Source organism: Phyllostomus discolor, chromosome 5 (assembly GCF_004126475.2).
Source record: "Phyllostomus discolor isolate MPI-MPIP mPhyDis1 chromosome 5, mPhyDis1.pri.v3, whole genome shotgun sequence".
NCBI lineage: Eukaryota > Metazoa > Chordata > Mammalia > Chiroptera > Phyllostomidae > Phyllostomus > Phyllostomus discolor.
Genome location: NC_040907.2, coordinates 110,967,281 through 110,984,873, shown reverse-complemented (window position 1 = coordinate 110,984,873; position 17,593 = coordinate 110,967,281). Strand labels below are relative to the sequence as shown.

General features: G+C 52.8%; 1 protein-coding gene across 6 annotated transcripts in view; it reads left to right on the top strand.

Annotated features, from left to right (window-relative positions):
* LDB3 (LIM domain binding 3) overlaps positions 1-17,593 on the top strand; it is a 67,534-nt gene that overhangs the window by 2,177 nt on the left and 47,764 nt on the right. For 3 of the 6 annotated variants that reach the window (XM_028514116.2, XM_028514118.2, XM_028514121.2), the window contains exons 3-6: positions 6,637-6,788; positions 7,326-7,401; positions 12,866-12,888; positions 13,909-14,112. In XM_028514116.2, coding sequence (XP_028369917.1) covers positions 6,637-6,788; positions 7,326-7,401; positions 12,866-12,888; positions 13,909-14,112 — 455 coding nt within the window. Of the gene's footprint in view, positions 1-6,636; positions 6,789-7,325; positions 7,402-8,795; positions 9,152-12,865; positions 12,889-13,908; positions 14,113-17,593 lie in introns of all 6 variants that reach the window. The other 3 variants (XM_028514117.2, XM_028514114.2, XM_028514120.2) reach the window with 1 other exon arrangement.

Here is a 17,593-nt window from a genome sequence, read left to right as displayed (position 1 = left end):
GAATGTCTTCACTGTAGGGAGGGGGTGTATTGGGATGTACTGGAGCCAATGACTAGGAGGAACTTTTAAAAATAGAACCTGCAGCTCTGACAAGGCATCTAGGGATGGACACAATGGCCTCTGCTTCCTACAGGGGCAAGCTCCAAATCACCAAGGCCATGCAGCAAGCTGGATTGGGCACTGGACCACCCCAGGGTTTGGAGTACCTTGATAAACTGCTCTGCTGGGCTGCTGATACTCTGGACTGGGCGTCCCAGGCTCAGTGGTACAGGCCAGGCCCTGAGCCCCTGAGCCCTGTCATCTTCCCTTGGCTGTGGTTTTTCCCACTGTGGCTCTCCAGCCCCTTTTGCACCAGGAACATCTTGCTCAAGGGGAGACAGGGCCAGAGATTTCTGGAGAGACCCTACTCCTACTCCAGCTGTGATTCACTTCCCACAGGGGCTGGCGGGTGCTCAGGTGACTAGTGGCATATTGCAGAGGGGACATTCACAGAGGCAGGGGCCTGCTCATTCTCAGTAGTGGCCATCCCCACCCCTCCGGCAATGTAGTTCTGGGAGAGTGGCCAGCCAGGCAGGGCTTCAGAGCCAGACAAACTGAGTCTCAAATTTGCACAGGAGCTCCTGTGGTAATCCCTAGCTCCCAAGCCTGTTCCTTCAACTCTCTGGCTAGGGGCTAGTAGAAAAGCACAGAGTAGGCCCTGTCACCTGTCAGCTGCAGGTGCAGGCTGCAGCTTCTCCTGTAAGAAGGTGGCTACCAGCCACCTGCAGACTGGGTAGTAGATCTGTCCCCACCGTATTCTGCCCACAGGCCCCCACAGTAGCAACCTTGGGGCAGCAGCATCCCCTCAAACCCTCCTTTCAGTGAGTCTCAGCCTGAGGACCCACAGAGAAGAGGGTTCAGGAGGGAGACTCAGAGGGTGGAGGGGAAATGCCTTTCTTTATCCCAGACAGGTGTGGCAGCGCTTGCAACACAAGCTGACTTCTCACCCCACCCTCTCCCAACCCTAGCCAGTTCTCCAGGAAGTGGGGGAGGTGAGGGAGAAGCTACAAAGACCCATCCCCCACCTCAATCCCAGCCACTAGGCCAGAGGCTGGGGCCTTGCCCCTTGGTGCATGCTGTGGTCCTCAGCTCTAGGGAAGAGGTGGATGCTTTTGTTTTGTTCTGCTACTCACAGATGTATCACCTTAGAAGTCAGCTCACCAGCTCAGCTTCAGTTTTCCTGTCTGTGAAATGAGGATAGTGCCTTGTGAGAGGGCTTTCTAACATGCACTCATGAAGATACTTCATACCTGCTCTTCCTCAGGTACTGGTTGTGAGAATGGGGTGGAGGGCAGCTGGTACTCAGCTTGGGGTGGGGTCTGTTTCTCTGCTCCACCCACCAGCCTAGAAGGCATGCCTAGGTACCAGCCTTGAGGACCACCAGTTACTTCGCAGTTTTCATTTCCAGTATTTGTCAGACTATCCCAGGTACAATGGGGACACTAAAGACAGAGGGTCGCCGGGGAGGGGGAAGGCCAAGACTATTCTGGGGCAACTGTGCCCACAATTCCTGGAATTCTGAGGTTGCTGGTGTTGTTTCTTGGGCAGCGCCTCAAAGTGCTGACAGCTCAGGCTGTTTATAGCCTCTAAGGTCAGGCAAGCCTCTGGAGGGCTTCTGTGGGGCTGCCGGGCCCCACCCACCCCCTGCTCCACCCAGCATATGAACAAATGGGAAAGAACTGACAGAGGCCCACAGCTGGAGAGTGCCTTCTTAGCATTCTGCCAGCCAGGCTATCTCCTGGCATGCTCCTCTTCCCTGGTGTTCAGAGCTGTCTCTGACCCTGTGAGGGCTCTGAAGGAAGCAGGCATGAAGCTGGCTGCATCCTAGGGAACAGAAGCTCCAAGGCCTTGGGCCAGGACACAGGAAACAGCAACTTCATGGGCCGCCCCCAGCCTCCTCAGACTAAGGGGTGGGACAGTGGCAATCTTGGGGAGGCTTCCTGAGGAAGGTCCACTGGGCCCCACTGGGGCAACTCTCCAGACTTGGAGATGTCTCCTCAGTTCCCTGAATCTCTGTCTCTCTCTACATAGTCCCCTCTCATCCGGGGGCGGTCATTGCAAAGGCATTTTTTGGAACCACATTCCACTTCTACCCAGGAACCATCTTAAGAGGCATGAAGGGACTTTTCCATGTCCCAGTACTCTCTGGGGCCCACTGTGAGTGATGTGCCCTCAGGAGCATTCTATAGGTGACATCCAGGACACAGATAAAACTGTGGGCTTGGACCAGAAGAGAAGAGAGAGACTCAGACGAGGGAAAGGTACAAGTATGGTCAGCTAGAGAGGAAGTGAGCCCTGGCTTTGGACACAGAGAGGTCACTGGAGTGTGTGGAGTGGTGGGGGCCAGAGCCAGATGGCTGGGTGTGAGAGGGATGGGAGACAGTAGAGACAGGACCTGCTGGTCAGTTTTTGAAGAAGCCTGGAGGTGAAGAAAGGGAGCAAAACATGACAGGAGCCACTGGAGCAGGTAAGACAAGGGAGGGAGAGGCTTTATTATCATTATTTTTAAAAAGTATTTTCTTAGAGCAGATTTAGGTTCACGGCAAAATTGAGAGGAGAGTACAGAGATTTTCCATATGCCCCCTGCCCCTGTATGCACAGCCTTCCGAATTGTCAACACCCTGCCAGAGGGGTGCATTTCTTACAATCGGTGAACCTACATTGATACATTGTTATCATCCAGAGTTCATAGTTGACATTGGGGTTCGCTCGTGTTCTTGCACATTGTATGGGTTTGGACAAATGTATAATGACATATATTCACCATTATAGTATATCCAGAGTATTTTCATTACCCTGAAGATCCTCTGTGCAAGGAGAGACTTTTTGAGCACAGATGAGACTCTGGCTTGTTTATTAGCCAGGGTGGGGTTGGAAGCAGGGCCATGGGGAGACAGCAGTTTCCAATGAGAGGGTAAGGGATGGAGCAAGGCCCCAGGGGAGTCCAGGTGGGACTCTAGCAGAACATGGCACAACAGTAATTTAATCACACAATGTTAAATGCACTTAGGATTCCACAGGAAATCCCCTGGGTTGGTCAGCCTGGAAGGGTGGGAGGAGATGCTGGAAGCTACACCATCCACAGCATCCACTGGATGCCCTTCTCCCCATCCCCCATCACATCTACATCGGGATGGAGACAAGACTCAGGCCTGGAGCTCTTCCCAGGGCTGGTTTCCCAGCTGAGAGGTGGCTGGTAAGTCAAGAAGACTGAAAAGTGAAGTGGGAATGAAACAACTATTATGAAGAGTCCTTTAAATGCTTAAAAGGGAAAGACTAAAGAAAAAGAAAATCTCCAGGAATTTAGCTGCCTTGGGTCCTTCCTGGGATAAGGAAAGTGGAGAGGGGTACAGTCTGACAGATCCATGGGTACATCATGCCTGGACTGCACCTGTCTCTGCCCTGGGCTCTGGGTAAGTGTCCAAGGGTGGCCTCACCCATCTGTGTGGCACACCACTCCTGCAGCGAGGGAAGGGACCTGATGACCCATGGGCTGTGCTGGAGGTCCCTGCCTCCATCTCTAAGAAAAGCTGGTTAGAACTAGAAGAGCACCTCCCTACAAGAAGATGACGGCCCAAGGTTCGTTGGATTCGGCTCAGGGCAGCCAAAGGCCAGGCCAGCTGAACCCTGATGGGCATAGACAGGTGCAGGGAGAGAGGCACCGGGGGGCAGGCAGGAGCCAGCTCAGTGGCTTCCCTCAGAGGCCATCTGGCTGCTGACCAGGCCCCAGGGAGGATGAGCTCTACCCTGGGAATAGGGATCACTCCAGTCTGTACCTAAGGATGAGGGGAAAGCAAGGCAGGGCCTGGCCAGGGGAAGGTGGGAGACACAGTAAGAGTTTGGTGTGCAGCAGCTCTAACAGGAGAGCATTCCAGATTTGACACCTCTTGACCCCCACCTTTGCCCAAGCTAATCTGGCCCAACCCTCTCTTGAATGTCATTCTGGCATCCTTGCTTACACTGTCACTCATAAACTTCTGGACATGACTCTGCTCCTGTCTGGGAGCTATCACGTCTGTAGGCAGCTGGCCTGCCCTTTTCTCTGGGGTCTGTGCTACCAGTCCCCACTCTCCTACTTGGGATCTCTCTGCTGCAGGGTGATGGCCCCTTCTCTGGGGTTGGTTAGAAGCCCCTGAGAAGCCCTTGTGTGGGGGAGTCGGTGGTGGGGAGTCCACTAGGAAGGCAGTGGCATTGTTCGCTTCAGACTAAAAGGAAGAATACTGGTGTCCTCTACTTTCTCTGAAGTGCTTCCAAGCTAAGATGAATTGGTGGATGGAGAGACGGACAGACATGTGATGCAGCAAGTTGAGGGAAATGTTACAGTAGAACCTCAGTGGTGGGTATTTGGGTGTTCATTGTAAAATTCTCTCCACTTTTCATACATTTGATGATGTCTATAATAAAATGCTGGGGAGAGTACAGGCCAGCATGGGAAGCCCAAGCAATTCCCTTGCCTTGGGAGTCCCGTCCTAGTCTACAAAGTGTTTCATTTCACTTTGTTGTTGCTTTCTACCCATTGTTTAATGCCTTAAATTGAAGAGAACAATACATTCCTGTTATTAATAGAGGCTCCCTGTGGCCTTGGATTTGGGGAGAATGGTGCACATTTTGAGGAGGCCTGAATAGTTAGTTCTCAGATGCCCTTGTGGGAGTGGGGGCAGCATACTGGATTCTACAAACAGTGGCTACCTGGCAACCTAGAGTTTTGTTTCTCTCCTGGCCTTGTCTCTCTCAGCAGATTCAGGGATGGGGAGGCTGCTCTGGGAGAAGGTGGCCAGTGTTTAAGCATGTAGCACAGCCGCTGGGGCTGAGGTAGGCCAAAGGCAACTGGAGAGGGCTCTCCCTGTACTGCTGTTATCACTGGGTCATCACACTTGGTTCCTGGGCCCACCCTGTAAAAGGCAAAAGATGTATACAATCGGAAGAGAAACCAGAGTATTCACCCTGTAGAGCACATCTGAGAAAAGGCTGGAGATTGGTGGCAGCAAGGGCCCTAGTTCAGCTGAGAAGCTCCCTGTGAGGGGCCTGGCAGGAGGCTTCCATCAGGTCTGGGAGCCCAGGGCCTGGCCAGAGTCCCTCTCAGGCTTGACACCCAAGACCCGGGACTGTCCCCAGGTCCTCTCTGGGTTCCTTCTAGGATGGTCCCCAGGCCTTGGCCAGAAAATAACTCTGCCAGCATTAGGATCTGCCTTGTCCCTGGGGTGTAGCCAGGGAGGTGACTGGGTTGTGCCCAGAGAAGCCAGGAGGACTAGCTGGTGGGCAGCTGAGGAGGAAAGCCAAGGAACTCCTCCAGAGGCTCCTCTTTCCTGAGGTGTCATTGGGGGTAGGGCCTGTATGGCATTCAGTGTGGTGTCATAAGGGGCCTTCCACATGATATTATGTGGGTCAGGAATACCATCATGTAGTATTCCATATAATGTCATAGGAGTGGAGCAGAGTCTCTGGGACATTTCATGAGACATCTTTAGAGGTGGGGCTTCATCACATTCCATGGAATGTCACTAGGAACAGGCCATCAAGCTATTTTAAATGATGTAATGAGGCCTTCCAGAATTTTGCATTTCCTGTGATATCACTTCAGGAGGCATCTCCACAGCATTCAGGGTGCTATTACTGGGAGCCAGGTCTGCAGAATCTGGCATTGTACATGATGTCATTGGAAGTGGAATCTGAACCATCGTGGGATCCCAAGTAATGTTCCTGGGGGTGTGTCGCCTTCCTGACATTGCAAGGGGTGTCCCAGGGTAGAGCAAACCTGGCATTCTATGTGATCAATCCCACTGGGGGTGGGGCCCCCAGACTCTAACAATCTGTGATGGCATTAGGATGTAGGGTTTGGGAACTGGCCCCCACATCTACAGCTCCTCAGGTCCCAGCCTTGCTCACCCAGGCAGGCTTGGCAGCACCCCAGCCTGCTGCTGTACCCCGCCATGGTGGCACCAGGCACTAACACTAGAATGCATTGTGAAGGGGCATTTGTCCCAACTGCTGATTTGGCAGCATCTCTGTGGTGGTGCTGAGGCTTAGCCCCTGCATATCCCCTTCCTCCTGGAGCCTGGGAAGTGCTTCATGGATTTTCAGGGTGCAGGTGTTACAGTGAGCAAACTGGTATAACAAATAGCCCCAAATCTCAATGGCTTAGTATGACAAAAATTCATTTCTCACTCATGCAACATTCGATACAATGCTCCTTAGTCATTCTCCACCAAGTAGCAACTCCAGGATCTAGGTCCCTTCTGCTAGTGGCTTGATTCTCCTTTGGGTCCTCTGCATCCAGTCAGCTGACAAGAAGAGAGAGTGCAGGATGGCAAGGATGGCTGCTTGGGATAGGCCTGGAAGTGGTATGCACTGCCTCCATCCACATCCCACCAGCCAGAGGTAGTCTTACAGCCACACTTGGATACAAAGCACTAGAAAATGTGCTAGCTGTGTGCCAGCAAGAGGAATCATGTTTGATGAGCAGCGGGTGCTAGCCACAGTGAAGAAGACAAAATGTCAGGCCTCTACTGGATGATCCTGGGTGACTCTTCCCTGAGGACTGGCCCATCTTCAGGCTCATCCTCCTTATGCTCATATCCCCATCTGCCATCCTCTCAGATCACACCGGGCAGCAAGGCGGCGCAGTCCCAGCTCAGCCAGGGTGACCTTGTGGTAGCCATTGACGGCGTCAACACGGACACCATGACCCACCTAGAGGCCCAGAACAAGATCAAGTCTGCCAGCTACAACCTGAGTCTCACACTGCAGAAGTAGGTGGGAGCTCTCCAGAGCAGGGGGGTGGCTGAGGTGTGGGCATTAGGCACCTGAGAGATGGGCTGTCCAGCAACAGTTGTGTGGGTCCAGCCCTGTGCTACAAGGCCTTGCAGGGCAGTAAGAACAGCCCCTGGACCAGAGGAAGGACCAGGCCCAAGTCATTGTCAAGCACCTGCCATGTCTGTGCTTTACTTTACAGACAAGGCTGAGAGGATGGGTCTGGGGCTGCCAGTGTGTGGCTGTCAGGCCTGAAAGCCAGGGTCTTCCCTGGTTTCTCTTTGCCTGGGCAGTCTCCCAAGGACTTTGCAGAGGCCCCTGTCTGCAAAGTGCCTGAGGGCATGACTTCTCCCTCCTGGTTAGACCCAGTGGTTTCCTGGGGACTCCCAGGCTATGGTGTGGACAACGGGCCCTGGGCTCTCTGACCTGGCTCCCTAGTACTCCATTGTTCTTCCTGCCTGTCCAGCCCTGCCCAGGCTAATCTCCTGGCCCCAAGCATGACTGTCTTCACTTAGTCTCATTTCTGGTTCTTCCAGGTCAAAGCGACCTGCTCCCATCTCTATGGCGACACCCCTAATCCAGTCCCCTCTGCCAGTGATCCCCCACCAGAAGGTAAGTACTGATTGTTGATGGCAGATTCCACTCTCAGGCACTGTTCTTGGGGTGCAGCTCCAGGTCTGCCTGCCTGACCCTTGGCTGGCCCACCTGGGGCAAGGCAAGGAATCAGCCCTGCCCTAGCACTGCCCTGCTGTAGCTGACCCTGGGTAGTGGGGCAGGCTTTGGGGAGAAGTGTTCAAGCCCCCATGAAATACTGAGTGCGAAGTGCCTGCCTGGGTGCCACCTGCCATAACCTCATATAATACCAGCTTAGGCAGCTGGTATTCTCAGTGTTCTCAGAAGAGGGAGCATCCTCTCAGCCAGGTGAGACAAGGTTCCAGAAGACTCTGGCCCTCATCTTCCTGAGGCACCAGTGTGGAGGGCACTGTGGCATGAAAGTGGAAGCCCTAGCTTGACCTGGTCACCCTGGCAGGAGCTCCCAGAAGTGGAGTAGCCTGCTGTCCCTTGGGGTTTTTCCCCTGACCTAGGCTTTCTTCCCTCTGATTTCCATTCTTCCTCCCAATTGCACACCATTATAGCCCAATCAGAAATGCTCGTGATGGCCAAGAGGCAGGCACAGGAGAGAAGGTGGTGTCCTGGCCACAGACCTCACCCCTGCGTGCCAGGCCCCTTTCTAGCTTCCTCTAAGCAATTCAACCCTGTGGGCCCAATGCATGGGAGGCCCACCCCACCACTCCAAAAAGGGCGCATTCCCCACCCCTCCCTGCATGATCTTATACTAAGCCTGTCTCTTCAGTGAGGCAGAGTGCACAAAGGACAGGAAGAGGGGAGAGAAAGAGGCTGACATGGGGCTGGAGTGGTTGACAAATTGGGGAATTAGGCAGAAGGCTACTTGGGAGAAGTTGCAGAGGTGAACCAAAGGAATAAAATGTCGGTCCCCTGGTTCCTCAGTTTCCCCTCCACTCTGCCTGTCCACTACCAGCTGGGGGGGCCCCCTCTAACTGGCCACATGGGGGTATCTCAGTGTGGGGTCAGTCGAACAAGAGGCTGGTTGAACCACCAGGGACCCCCACTCAGGGGAAGGGGAACAGACATGGAGTGGAGTTGGGTCTCCTCACTCTCTGACACCCACAGCCCCCTTGTCCCAGTCCTTTTCTCTAACCCTGTGAGCAGGCTGGCTTGGCTTGGCTTTCTGAGGGGGGCTTTGCATTTTGTCCAGGTGGATGCCAACATTGGGGCCAGGAGCTGTGTGCCTCTTCTGCTCTTCCTGACAAAACCCTTCTCTTTCAGGTGCCTGTCAGGCCCCTCTTGAGCTCAGAGTGCAGGCTGCAGGCTGCAGGGCTCTTGCATTAACACCTCTGTTTCAGGTCTACACAGAAGCACTGGGATGCATGTGGAATCTAACTGCTCTCTTCTCTCTCCCCTGCATGGCGGCTACCCTGTGCCAGGACCCTGCTCTGGACACAAACGGCAGCCTGGTGGCGCCCAGCCCCAACCCCGAGGCGAGGGCCAGCCCGGGCACCCCGGAGGTCAGGCAGACCTTTAGCTCCTCCTTCTCCCAGACCTCTGCCTTCTCACACATGGAGGCCTCTGACCCTGGCCCTCCACAGGGCAGCCCCAGGGCCAAGACCAGCCCGAAGCGGGTCCCGGACTCACTCAGCTCAAAAGTGCCACTGGGCTCCAGCCAGCCAAGGCAGTATAACAACCCCATTGGCCTGTACTCAGCAGAGACCCTGAGAGAGATGGCTCAGATGTACCAGATGAGCCTCCGAGGGAAGGCCTCAGGTGCTGGACTCCCAGGAGGGTAGGTAATGGGCGCATGGATCTCTGCTGGTGGTCTGGGGCCACCTGGGTCCTTGGTGCTCAGTAGAGGCCTAGTCAGGTAGTCAGAGTGAGAGGCTGGCCTCAAGCTGCCAGCCCCAGCCCCATGAGATAACACAGGCTGAGAGCCATGAAAGCAATGATCCTACAGACATTTGTCACACTCTGGCACATCATTGCTTTACACAACTACACTGGGGTGATATGTCAGATTTAGCACAGGGGAAACTGAGGCTTGGAGAAAGTTAAGTCAAGGTTCAGCTGTCAGGCCACTAACTGGCTGAAATGGGCCTGAATGCAGAAGACTCTGATACCTAAAACTGTTATACCAGCATTCCCCCACCACACACACACACACACACACACACACACACACGACAAAGTCTGCTGCCTCCAGGAGCTCTGAGACAAGGGGATAGTCTGGTCCACACCCCTCTGGGAGCCTTAAGACAGGAGAAAGGAAGAGTCAAAAAGGTGTGAAGGCATGTTCTCTAAGGATGTCTGGAGGAGGAAGCATTTAAGCTGGGTTCGGAGAGACTTTACAACAGTGTGAAGGGAGTGAAGGCAGGACTGAGCCTGGCTGAGGTAGAAGCAGGACCCCAAGGAGAAAGGGGATGTGCAGAACAGCAGCCCAGACCCTGTCCCGTGAAGTCTAGCTGGTAGGACTCTGTGAACACAGGAGTTTAAAAAAATCTAGAGCTTGTCGGCACTGTGGAGGGGCTGAGGGGAAGAAGACCCCAAGCAGAGTGTATATTAGTTTCTAAGTCCTTTAAGCTTGTTATCTCATTTTAATGTCTCCCATGGCCCCCTGAAATTGGTATAATTATCTCTAATAATTATGTGTTAGAAGCAGAACAGGCTGAGTCAAAGCACTATGGTCCTGTAGTAAGGGGTACACAGACATGAAACTGTCCATTACTGGGAGAACTGAAGGAGACAATACGTGCACAGCACTGAGCTCTGTTTTGGCACACTCAGTATGTGCTATCTGTCATCATTGCCCGGAGTCACACAGCTGGTACACTAATGAGCCAGAATCTCACCCTGGGTCAGTGTGACCCAAGCCCCAAGCCCCATGCCCTTCCTTTGCTTGTGCCACAGAAGGTCCCTCTGCCCCCACCAGTTCACTGCTCCCCACCTCCTCTAGATCCCCAGCTCTTTCTCAGATCCTGAATAAACTGGCCTCAGGCACCCCATGATCTAAGCACCCTGGCTTCCCTGGACCAAGGCAGCAGAGCTATATACCACCAGCTTTTTTCAGCAAGGAGCTTCTGCCAGAAAAGTCAAGGAATAGCAGAGTAGAAATGGCCTCCCTCTCTGCCTTGGATGGGCAGGTAGCTCTTCCTGGCTACCCTGGGACTAGCCCCTGGACCCCCAATGAGGCTCTCCTGGTGTGAAGGTATTGTCTCCTCCTTACTGAGCCCAGTCTGGTCTGGGTACCTTTTAACAGTCCATGTGCTTTAACTAACACATCTCTCTCAGCAACTTCAAAGATTGGCATCATTTCCCCCCATTTTAAATCTGGGAAATAGAAGCCCAGAGAGAATGAGTAATTTGCCCAAGGTCACACAGCTAATGAATAGCAGATAGGACTCACCCCAGGTCCACCTGACTCCTCTCTGTATGGAGACAGGGACCCACCTACCTGCCCCGGGAAGTGAAGGGCTTACCACATCCCTGCTTCCCATGACTCCCAAGGTACCTTCCCATTGGCACAGGCACTTCTCAGTAACCTGACAAATGTTACGGTATTATTTGACACTCAGAGCATCAGAGTCCAACAGGTTCTTCCAAGCAAAGATGGGCTAGGAGAGGAGTGCTTCATCCAAATGAAGACTGGTGCTGCTGTCCCCAAACAATGCCACAGGAAGGGTGGAGCCTCTGATCTGGGCCAGCCTGGGCAGCCTCTGCTGGGCTGAGGCACCGCCTTCACTAAGTGCCTAACTGCTTGAAATCCATCCACTGGACACTTAACCTACTCTGAGGGCTTTGCTCTCTGGATTCTGTTTAGTCTGCACAACCCATCTGTGCAGTAGACACTGCCATCTTGATTTTATGAATGAGGAGATGGAGGTTGTGACTGGTGGGTAATTGCCCAGAGTCACAGCACTAGGGAGAGGCAGGGTCAGGATTTTAACTCTGTCCTGTCCAGCTTTAAAAGGAAGTTCCTTCCCCTACTTTCTCTGAGCAGTTTGCAGTATTTCCTTGTCAGTTTCTATCCTGGGAGGCATGGAGGAGAACAAATGGGGTGCAGGGACAGTGGGCCTGAGCATCCTTGTAGTCCCCTTCTCCTCATCCTCTCTGGGGCTGGGACTGAAGAGCAGAGTCCACAAGGCCACTAGGTACAAGGGCCCCTGGACAGACCTTACAGCTTTGGGTCATCTTTCCCAAGACCTGGTTGTTGCCTCCTCTCTGAACTATGTCTGACAGGCATTGCAGCCTCCAGGTCTGCAGGTGGAAGCTAAGTGAGGTGTGGGGGAAGGGCAGGAATCAATGCCAAAGAAGGAGCTAGCTGCAGGGGGCATGACTGATCAGGGCAAGAGCTGACCCTGCAGCTGTCAGCACTGGCCAAAAATGGAGAAGGAATGGAAGATCTGTGCTAGCCTTTTCCTAATATAACTCCACTTGCAGCTATTTTGAGACTTGGAGGACAGAGGAAAATTTATTGGCCCTAAGACAGGGGCTTAGGGCTGAGCAGGGCCACAGTGAGGCTGCCTGGGGTTCAGATACCCCTGGCCTTGGCCTGATTTCTCAGGTTCTTGGCCAAAGAATGACAACAGCCTGGCTAGCTGGGTTCCAGGCTTCTCCATCAGAGTCTATAGTGGTCATATTTGGGAAAGTAGCAGAGTTTGAGGCAAGGACACTGCCTGCACTCTTCTACAACTCCCCTCATCCCTCCCCCTTCCCACTCAGTTTCCAACAGGGCCATAGATAGTGCCAGGGTCTGCTGGGCCAAGGCATTGCATTTAGAGATGTGATGCAGGCAATATCTCCCCCAAGGAGATGATGCTCCAGAAGGCTCACTCAGAGAAGAGTGATGGTGGGGTCCCCCTTGTAGTATTGCAGATGGGCTGGCTTATCTGGGGGCTTTCCTGCAATAAGTTATGGACCCCCAGTCCTGAGTCTCCTTGCTCCTCCTCGCTCCTCCTCTTGCCTTGTTTCCTGTCCACATGGCCTGTCCCTAACTCTGAGAGGCAGAGCAGGTCCTGGGGCTGTGGGTAACCCCACCACACATATACCCCAGCACCACTGCAACTCCTCCTCAGGGAGCAGAACTCCCAGAGCTGCCTCCATTAAACAAAGGGAAGTTCAGAGCTGCTGTCAGGACAGAGGTACCTAGGCCCTTGGCAGCCACAACTGGCTTGCTTTTCTCCCAGAGTCTGCAACCAGGTTGTATGGGGGGAATCCGTGTATGTGAGTGCCCTTAAAGATGGACAAGAAAACCTGGCAAAGCTTTGGGTACTAGGGACCTACCTAGGGAAAAACACTGCTGTAGGTATCTCTTACCCAAATCAAGAGGCCATGACCTAACTCTGAGCTTTTCCCCTCCTTACTCTACACTCTCCTCACCCAGAGCCAGTCTGGGCTGGCTTTGCCTCCACAATGGCCGTTCTGAGTATGGTCCCAGAGCTCAAACACCCTGGTAGGAGCCTCACTCTGATAGCCCTGTCTTCTTTGCTCTTTCTCTCCTCCCCAGGTGGTAGCCAACTCTCCAGCCAAGTTAGTATCAAAGGAAAGCATGTGTGTGCCCTTGCGTGCATATCCTAGCATGCGTCTGTGTCTGTCTGTCTGGACAGTGTATGCCTGTGTCAGCATGCGTATGCGTGTGCATGAGTGAGGGGTGCATTTGTCCCTGAGTGAGCCTGCATGTGTGTGAAGCTGTGAGTATGGAATGAAGGTGGTGGGGAAGGGTGCTAGGGCTCTGTCTGATTCCCGCTGTGAATTGAGAAGTTCAGTTTTCAATTTCCTGCTGCCCCTAGCTCTGGGGGTAGTCGGTGGAGTGCCTCACTGAAACTGGGTTCTTTGTGAGCCTGAAGAGATTTCTGTCTTGGTGGGACCCCTCCAAAGGGCTGCCCTTGACCATGCCTTTGTCTGGAAAGCACACCTCCATGTTGGATGGGAAACCCTGATGGGTGGAGACTGGTGGCCACACAGCAAGTTGGAAGAAACATGTGTTCTGAAGCATCTGGAGAAGAATCCCCAGCCACCATGGGAGTGGCCAGCAGAATGAGGCCCTCCATAGAAGAACCAAGCTCAGAATCTCCATGGTTGCCCAATGGAGCTGTTTTTTACCTTTTGTGCATCCTGAACTCCGCTTGGGCTGCTGCTTCCTGATATGCTAGCCCAGCTCCTGTCCCCTACTTCGTAACCCCCACCCTCAACCCCTTTTCCTCTCTGCTTCCCTGCTGGTGTGGTGAGAGAGCATCCAATGCCTGGCACCCCCTGCTGACCCTGGGTCGTGGCTCAGGCTGAGCCAGGAGGCCTCTAGGGATCTAGGAAAGCCCCAATGGGCAAGAAACACCAACTGCAGAGGGCTTTGGGGAGGGTGCCGAGGATTTTCCAGACTAGACCCTGTCCACCTACAGTTGGGACACTCGAGCCAACTTTCTAAGATCAGACTTTGGGAGATCTCTCTTGACACCCTCCACCACCAGCCCTCTCTGGGACCTCCCATGTAACGCCACATGTTGCCCTTTTCTCCTTCCACCTCCCCCTGCTCCCCCTGCTCCCCTTCCCCAGTGCCGACTACCAGGAACGCTTCAACCCCAACGCCCTGAAGGACTCAGCCCTGTCCACTCACAAACCCATCGAGGTGAAAGGGCTGGGTGGCAAGGCCACCATCATCCATGCGCAGTACAACACCCCCATCAGCATGTACTCCCAGGATGCCATCATGGATGCCATCGCCGGGCAGGCCCAGGCCCAGGGCAGTGATTTCAGTGGGTAAGCACTGCCCCTCCTCCGCGGTGGCTCGCTGCTCACCAGCTTAGCCATGGCCGGGGCCTCATCCCCATGGGGCTGTGGGTACCAGGCTGCAGGGCACCATAAGAGACTTGAGGCACCAGGATCAGCTCTCCTCCCTCACCTTGGGCACAGCCTCTGGCCAGGCCTTCCAGAACATGGCATTCTCTCTTCAGAATTAATCTCATGGTCGGCTTTAGGAAAGGGGTGGAGAAATGTAGACTATGGTGATGCCTCCAAGTGCTTGTTATAGCCTCTGCAGTTTCCCTGGGCACCCTGAAGAGGCTGGTTTAGAAAGAGACCTTTGGATTCTTGTTAACCAGTGTCACATTCAGTATATCACCATCTTCTCATAACTAAGTCTTTATTTGGGGGGAAGTTGCTGCATTCTTCCAAAGATGACAACAATTCAAATATGCAATGGGGTTTCTTGTTTAGGAAAGGGCCTTTGGACTAACCATTGGGTGCTGTCGGCAGTCTCCACACTGTGGAGCCTAGGCACTGCCTCCTCCTATTTGCCTAGGAAAGACCAACCTCAGGTCAATGGGACCTCAGACATCCTTGCTTCCTGGAATTTTCCTGTTATCTATGGTCAAGGAACTTGAGAGCTAAATAGGGAAAGAGTTGACTGAAAATTATTGCTAATTGCTAATTAGCAAACATTAATGAGGACCTCTTCCTCTTTTTGTCTTTCTGTCTCATAGTTTCTCTTTCTCTCTGTATCTCTGTGTGTGTGTGTGTGTGTGTGTGCGCGCGTGCCTCTGTCTCACTCACTCTGTATTTGTGTATCTCTGTGTGTCTTTCTCTTGTCCCCCCTCCCCCCACACACACACATGGTCACTGACTGTTTTCTACTTGGCAATAACATCAGTGTTGACTTTCAGAACTGACTATCTCTTTGGGCAACATCTTATCCCTGAGTCAGTAGCCCCAGCAACTCAAGGCAAGAAATCTTTAAATGATGCTGTATTTTTTTTTGCTGAAGCTAAGAAAAACAGATGTTGTAAGAGGAATAAAGGTGTTAAAGAGTCCCAGAAACTCCAGGGGTGTTTGACCTTTCCAGAACCCAGCCTTGTGTCCATGATTGTAAGGTTAAAAGAGGGAGGTCCAGAGGTCAAAGGACCATTGTGCGCACTTCGGGCTCTCCTGTTCCTAGGGGAACCTGGCTGCTTAGGCCCGCAGTACCTCCTTTGGGCCACCAGGGGACAGAGGTTGCTTGCCCTGGAGCTGTGGGTCTCAGACTCACTAGGCTCAGGCAGAACTCAGCAGTGTTGATTTCATTCCATCCTTCAAAGCAGAAAATGTGACCATGCAAGTTTAAAAACACAACCATTATCTCATGTGTACCCAGAAAACAAAACTGCCTGGCTAAGCCAAAGAGATAACAGGGATTTCCTGCTAACATTTGTTTGCCACAGAATGTGCAAGTGTGTCCTTGGTGTGCTCCTAAGAGTGGTAACAGTCACCAAAGGGAAGTTCAGTAGAAGATAATAGAAGAACTGTTCTTCACTAGGACTTTCTATTTTTTGCACCTTGGGAAAGAATGCTATTATTTGGTTTTACCACTAGGGAACCCACAATTTTTTTTTAAACATGATGTACCATTGATCTTATCTAGCCTGCTGGAAAGACCTTTCCCATCTTCCTCCTACCCCGCTTCCTTTCCCTTCTCTTGTATGCCTGGGAAGCAACATGCTCTTCTGTTCCTTTGAACTCAGCCCTGCTGGGCTAGTGCTGCCATGGTGACTGTGGGTAAGAGCTGCCTCTCTCTGCCATAAGGTGCTCCATTTCTGCTGTTAATTTCCATGGTTCCTTCTTCACTGAAAGTTTTCCTTGTGTTGCTCTTCATTCTTTATCCACCCTACTCCCATAACTCATTTCTGATCCTAACTCTGCTCCCTTGTGTGTGTGCTGTCCCTCTGTCCTCCTGTGATGGATGTACACTCACTGTCTGTCCTCTGCTTGGCAGGGCATCACCACTAGCATAAGTAGACCCCATAGAATCTGTTCCATCATCATCCGTCTGGTTGTGGGATGGTGTGTGGGTTTGGTGGGATGTGTCAGAAGACAGTGCCTCTGTCTGGTGTTCTTCCTCATACCTACCTCACAGCCACATGCCATATGCTACAGCCTGTATAGGCTTGTCTTTTGGGGTTTGCCCCAAATAATGTCACTATAGACATAGATGACAGTAACAACACTCATGCTGGTTGCCAAGGCTGGGTGTGTTTGTGTTCTTGCCGTGCTTTGAGGGGCATTCCCCCCAGTCTTTTCTGTCTGTGCTGAAACAGCATAGACCTGAATGTCAGTATCCACACTAGGCCATTATTTAGGGGAGAGGGTGATAAGGGGGCCTTTTAGAGGTCATTCCCCAGAACTGTCATGAAACATGGATCTAAAGGAGCCAGTGCTTACAAGACCACCCAAGGGAGGTGAGAGATGAGTCAGATTTGGGGCAGTATGAGTGGAGTAAATGCCCCATGGTGACCTTGATTTGCAGTGACTATGGAGTATTTTTGGTGGCAAGAAGACCATGCTGTGAGAGGCTTCCCAGAACAGCCTCAGACTCAGGGTCCCAGGAATTCAGGGTTTGTTCCACTCTTTCCCTGAGCCCCAGAGTCTTAAAAATGCATAGCAGTTCCTTCATTGATCTCCCAGTCTCTTGTAGCAACACCAGTCTCTGATCTTTGTATAGTGTGGTAGGAAATGAGCCAACAATGTAAAGCCCAAGGGTCTCACTCTGGGCAGCTTTCTGGAACCCTGGAGTTTTGGAAGGACAGGGACACACATCAAGGGTGTGTCCCAGGAGAATGGCAGCAGATACCTTCCATCTGCTTTCTGGACCACAAAGCTCGATGTAGGCAGGCTTACAGAAAGGGTCTGGTAGACTTGGGTCTACACCTTCCCTCACCCATGGCACATTCCACACTTGCTCCTAGCAGACTAGGGAGTCTGACTGTATTATGCCTTCCTATTGCTCACCTCACCCAAAGACCATAGATCCAGCCTCTGCTTTGAGAGCCTTTGGGACACTTCTGTGAGCTGGAAATTACCTTCTCTAGTGAGACTCCTACCCACTCCTTTACTCCTGGGCAGCCCTGGGCTCCTCCCTGCCAGGACCTGAGAGGGATCTACTGGTCTTCCCCATTGGACCCCAACCACAGGCTGCTAACTATCTGTAGCTCTCAGGCCAGGACACAGCATCAGGGAAGTAGAGGCAGCTCCACCCCATCTTAGTTTCCTTTTGTCACCTATCTTTACCTCTGTTGTCATAGCCTGCCCTGAGCCAGACACAGGGCACCAATCCTGAGAGACTAGATCAGTGCTCGATAGCTCCTTGCAGAGAGGGTAGAAGACATGGGAACTGGGGAGGACCCCCTCCTAGGTAGCTGGCCCTCATAGGTACAGGTAGAGACAGCCATAGAGGCAGGCAGGAGATGCTGGACAGGGCAAGTGTCTGAGC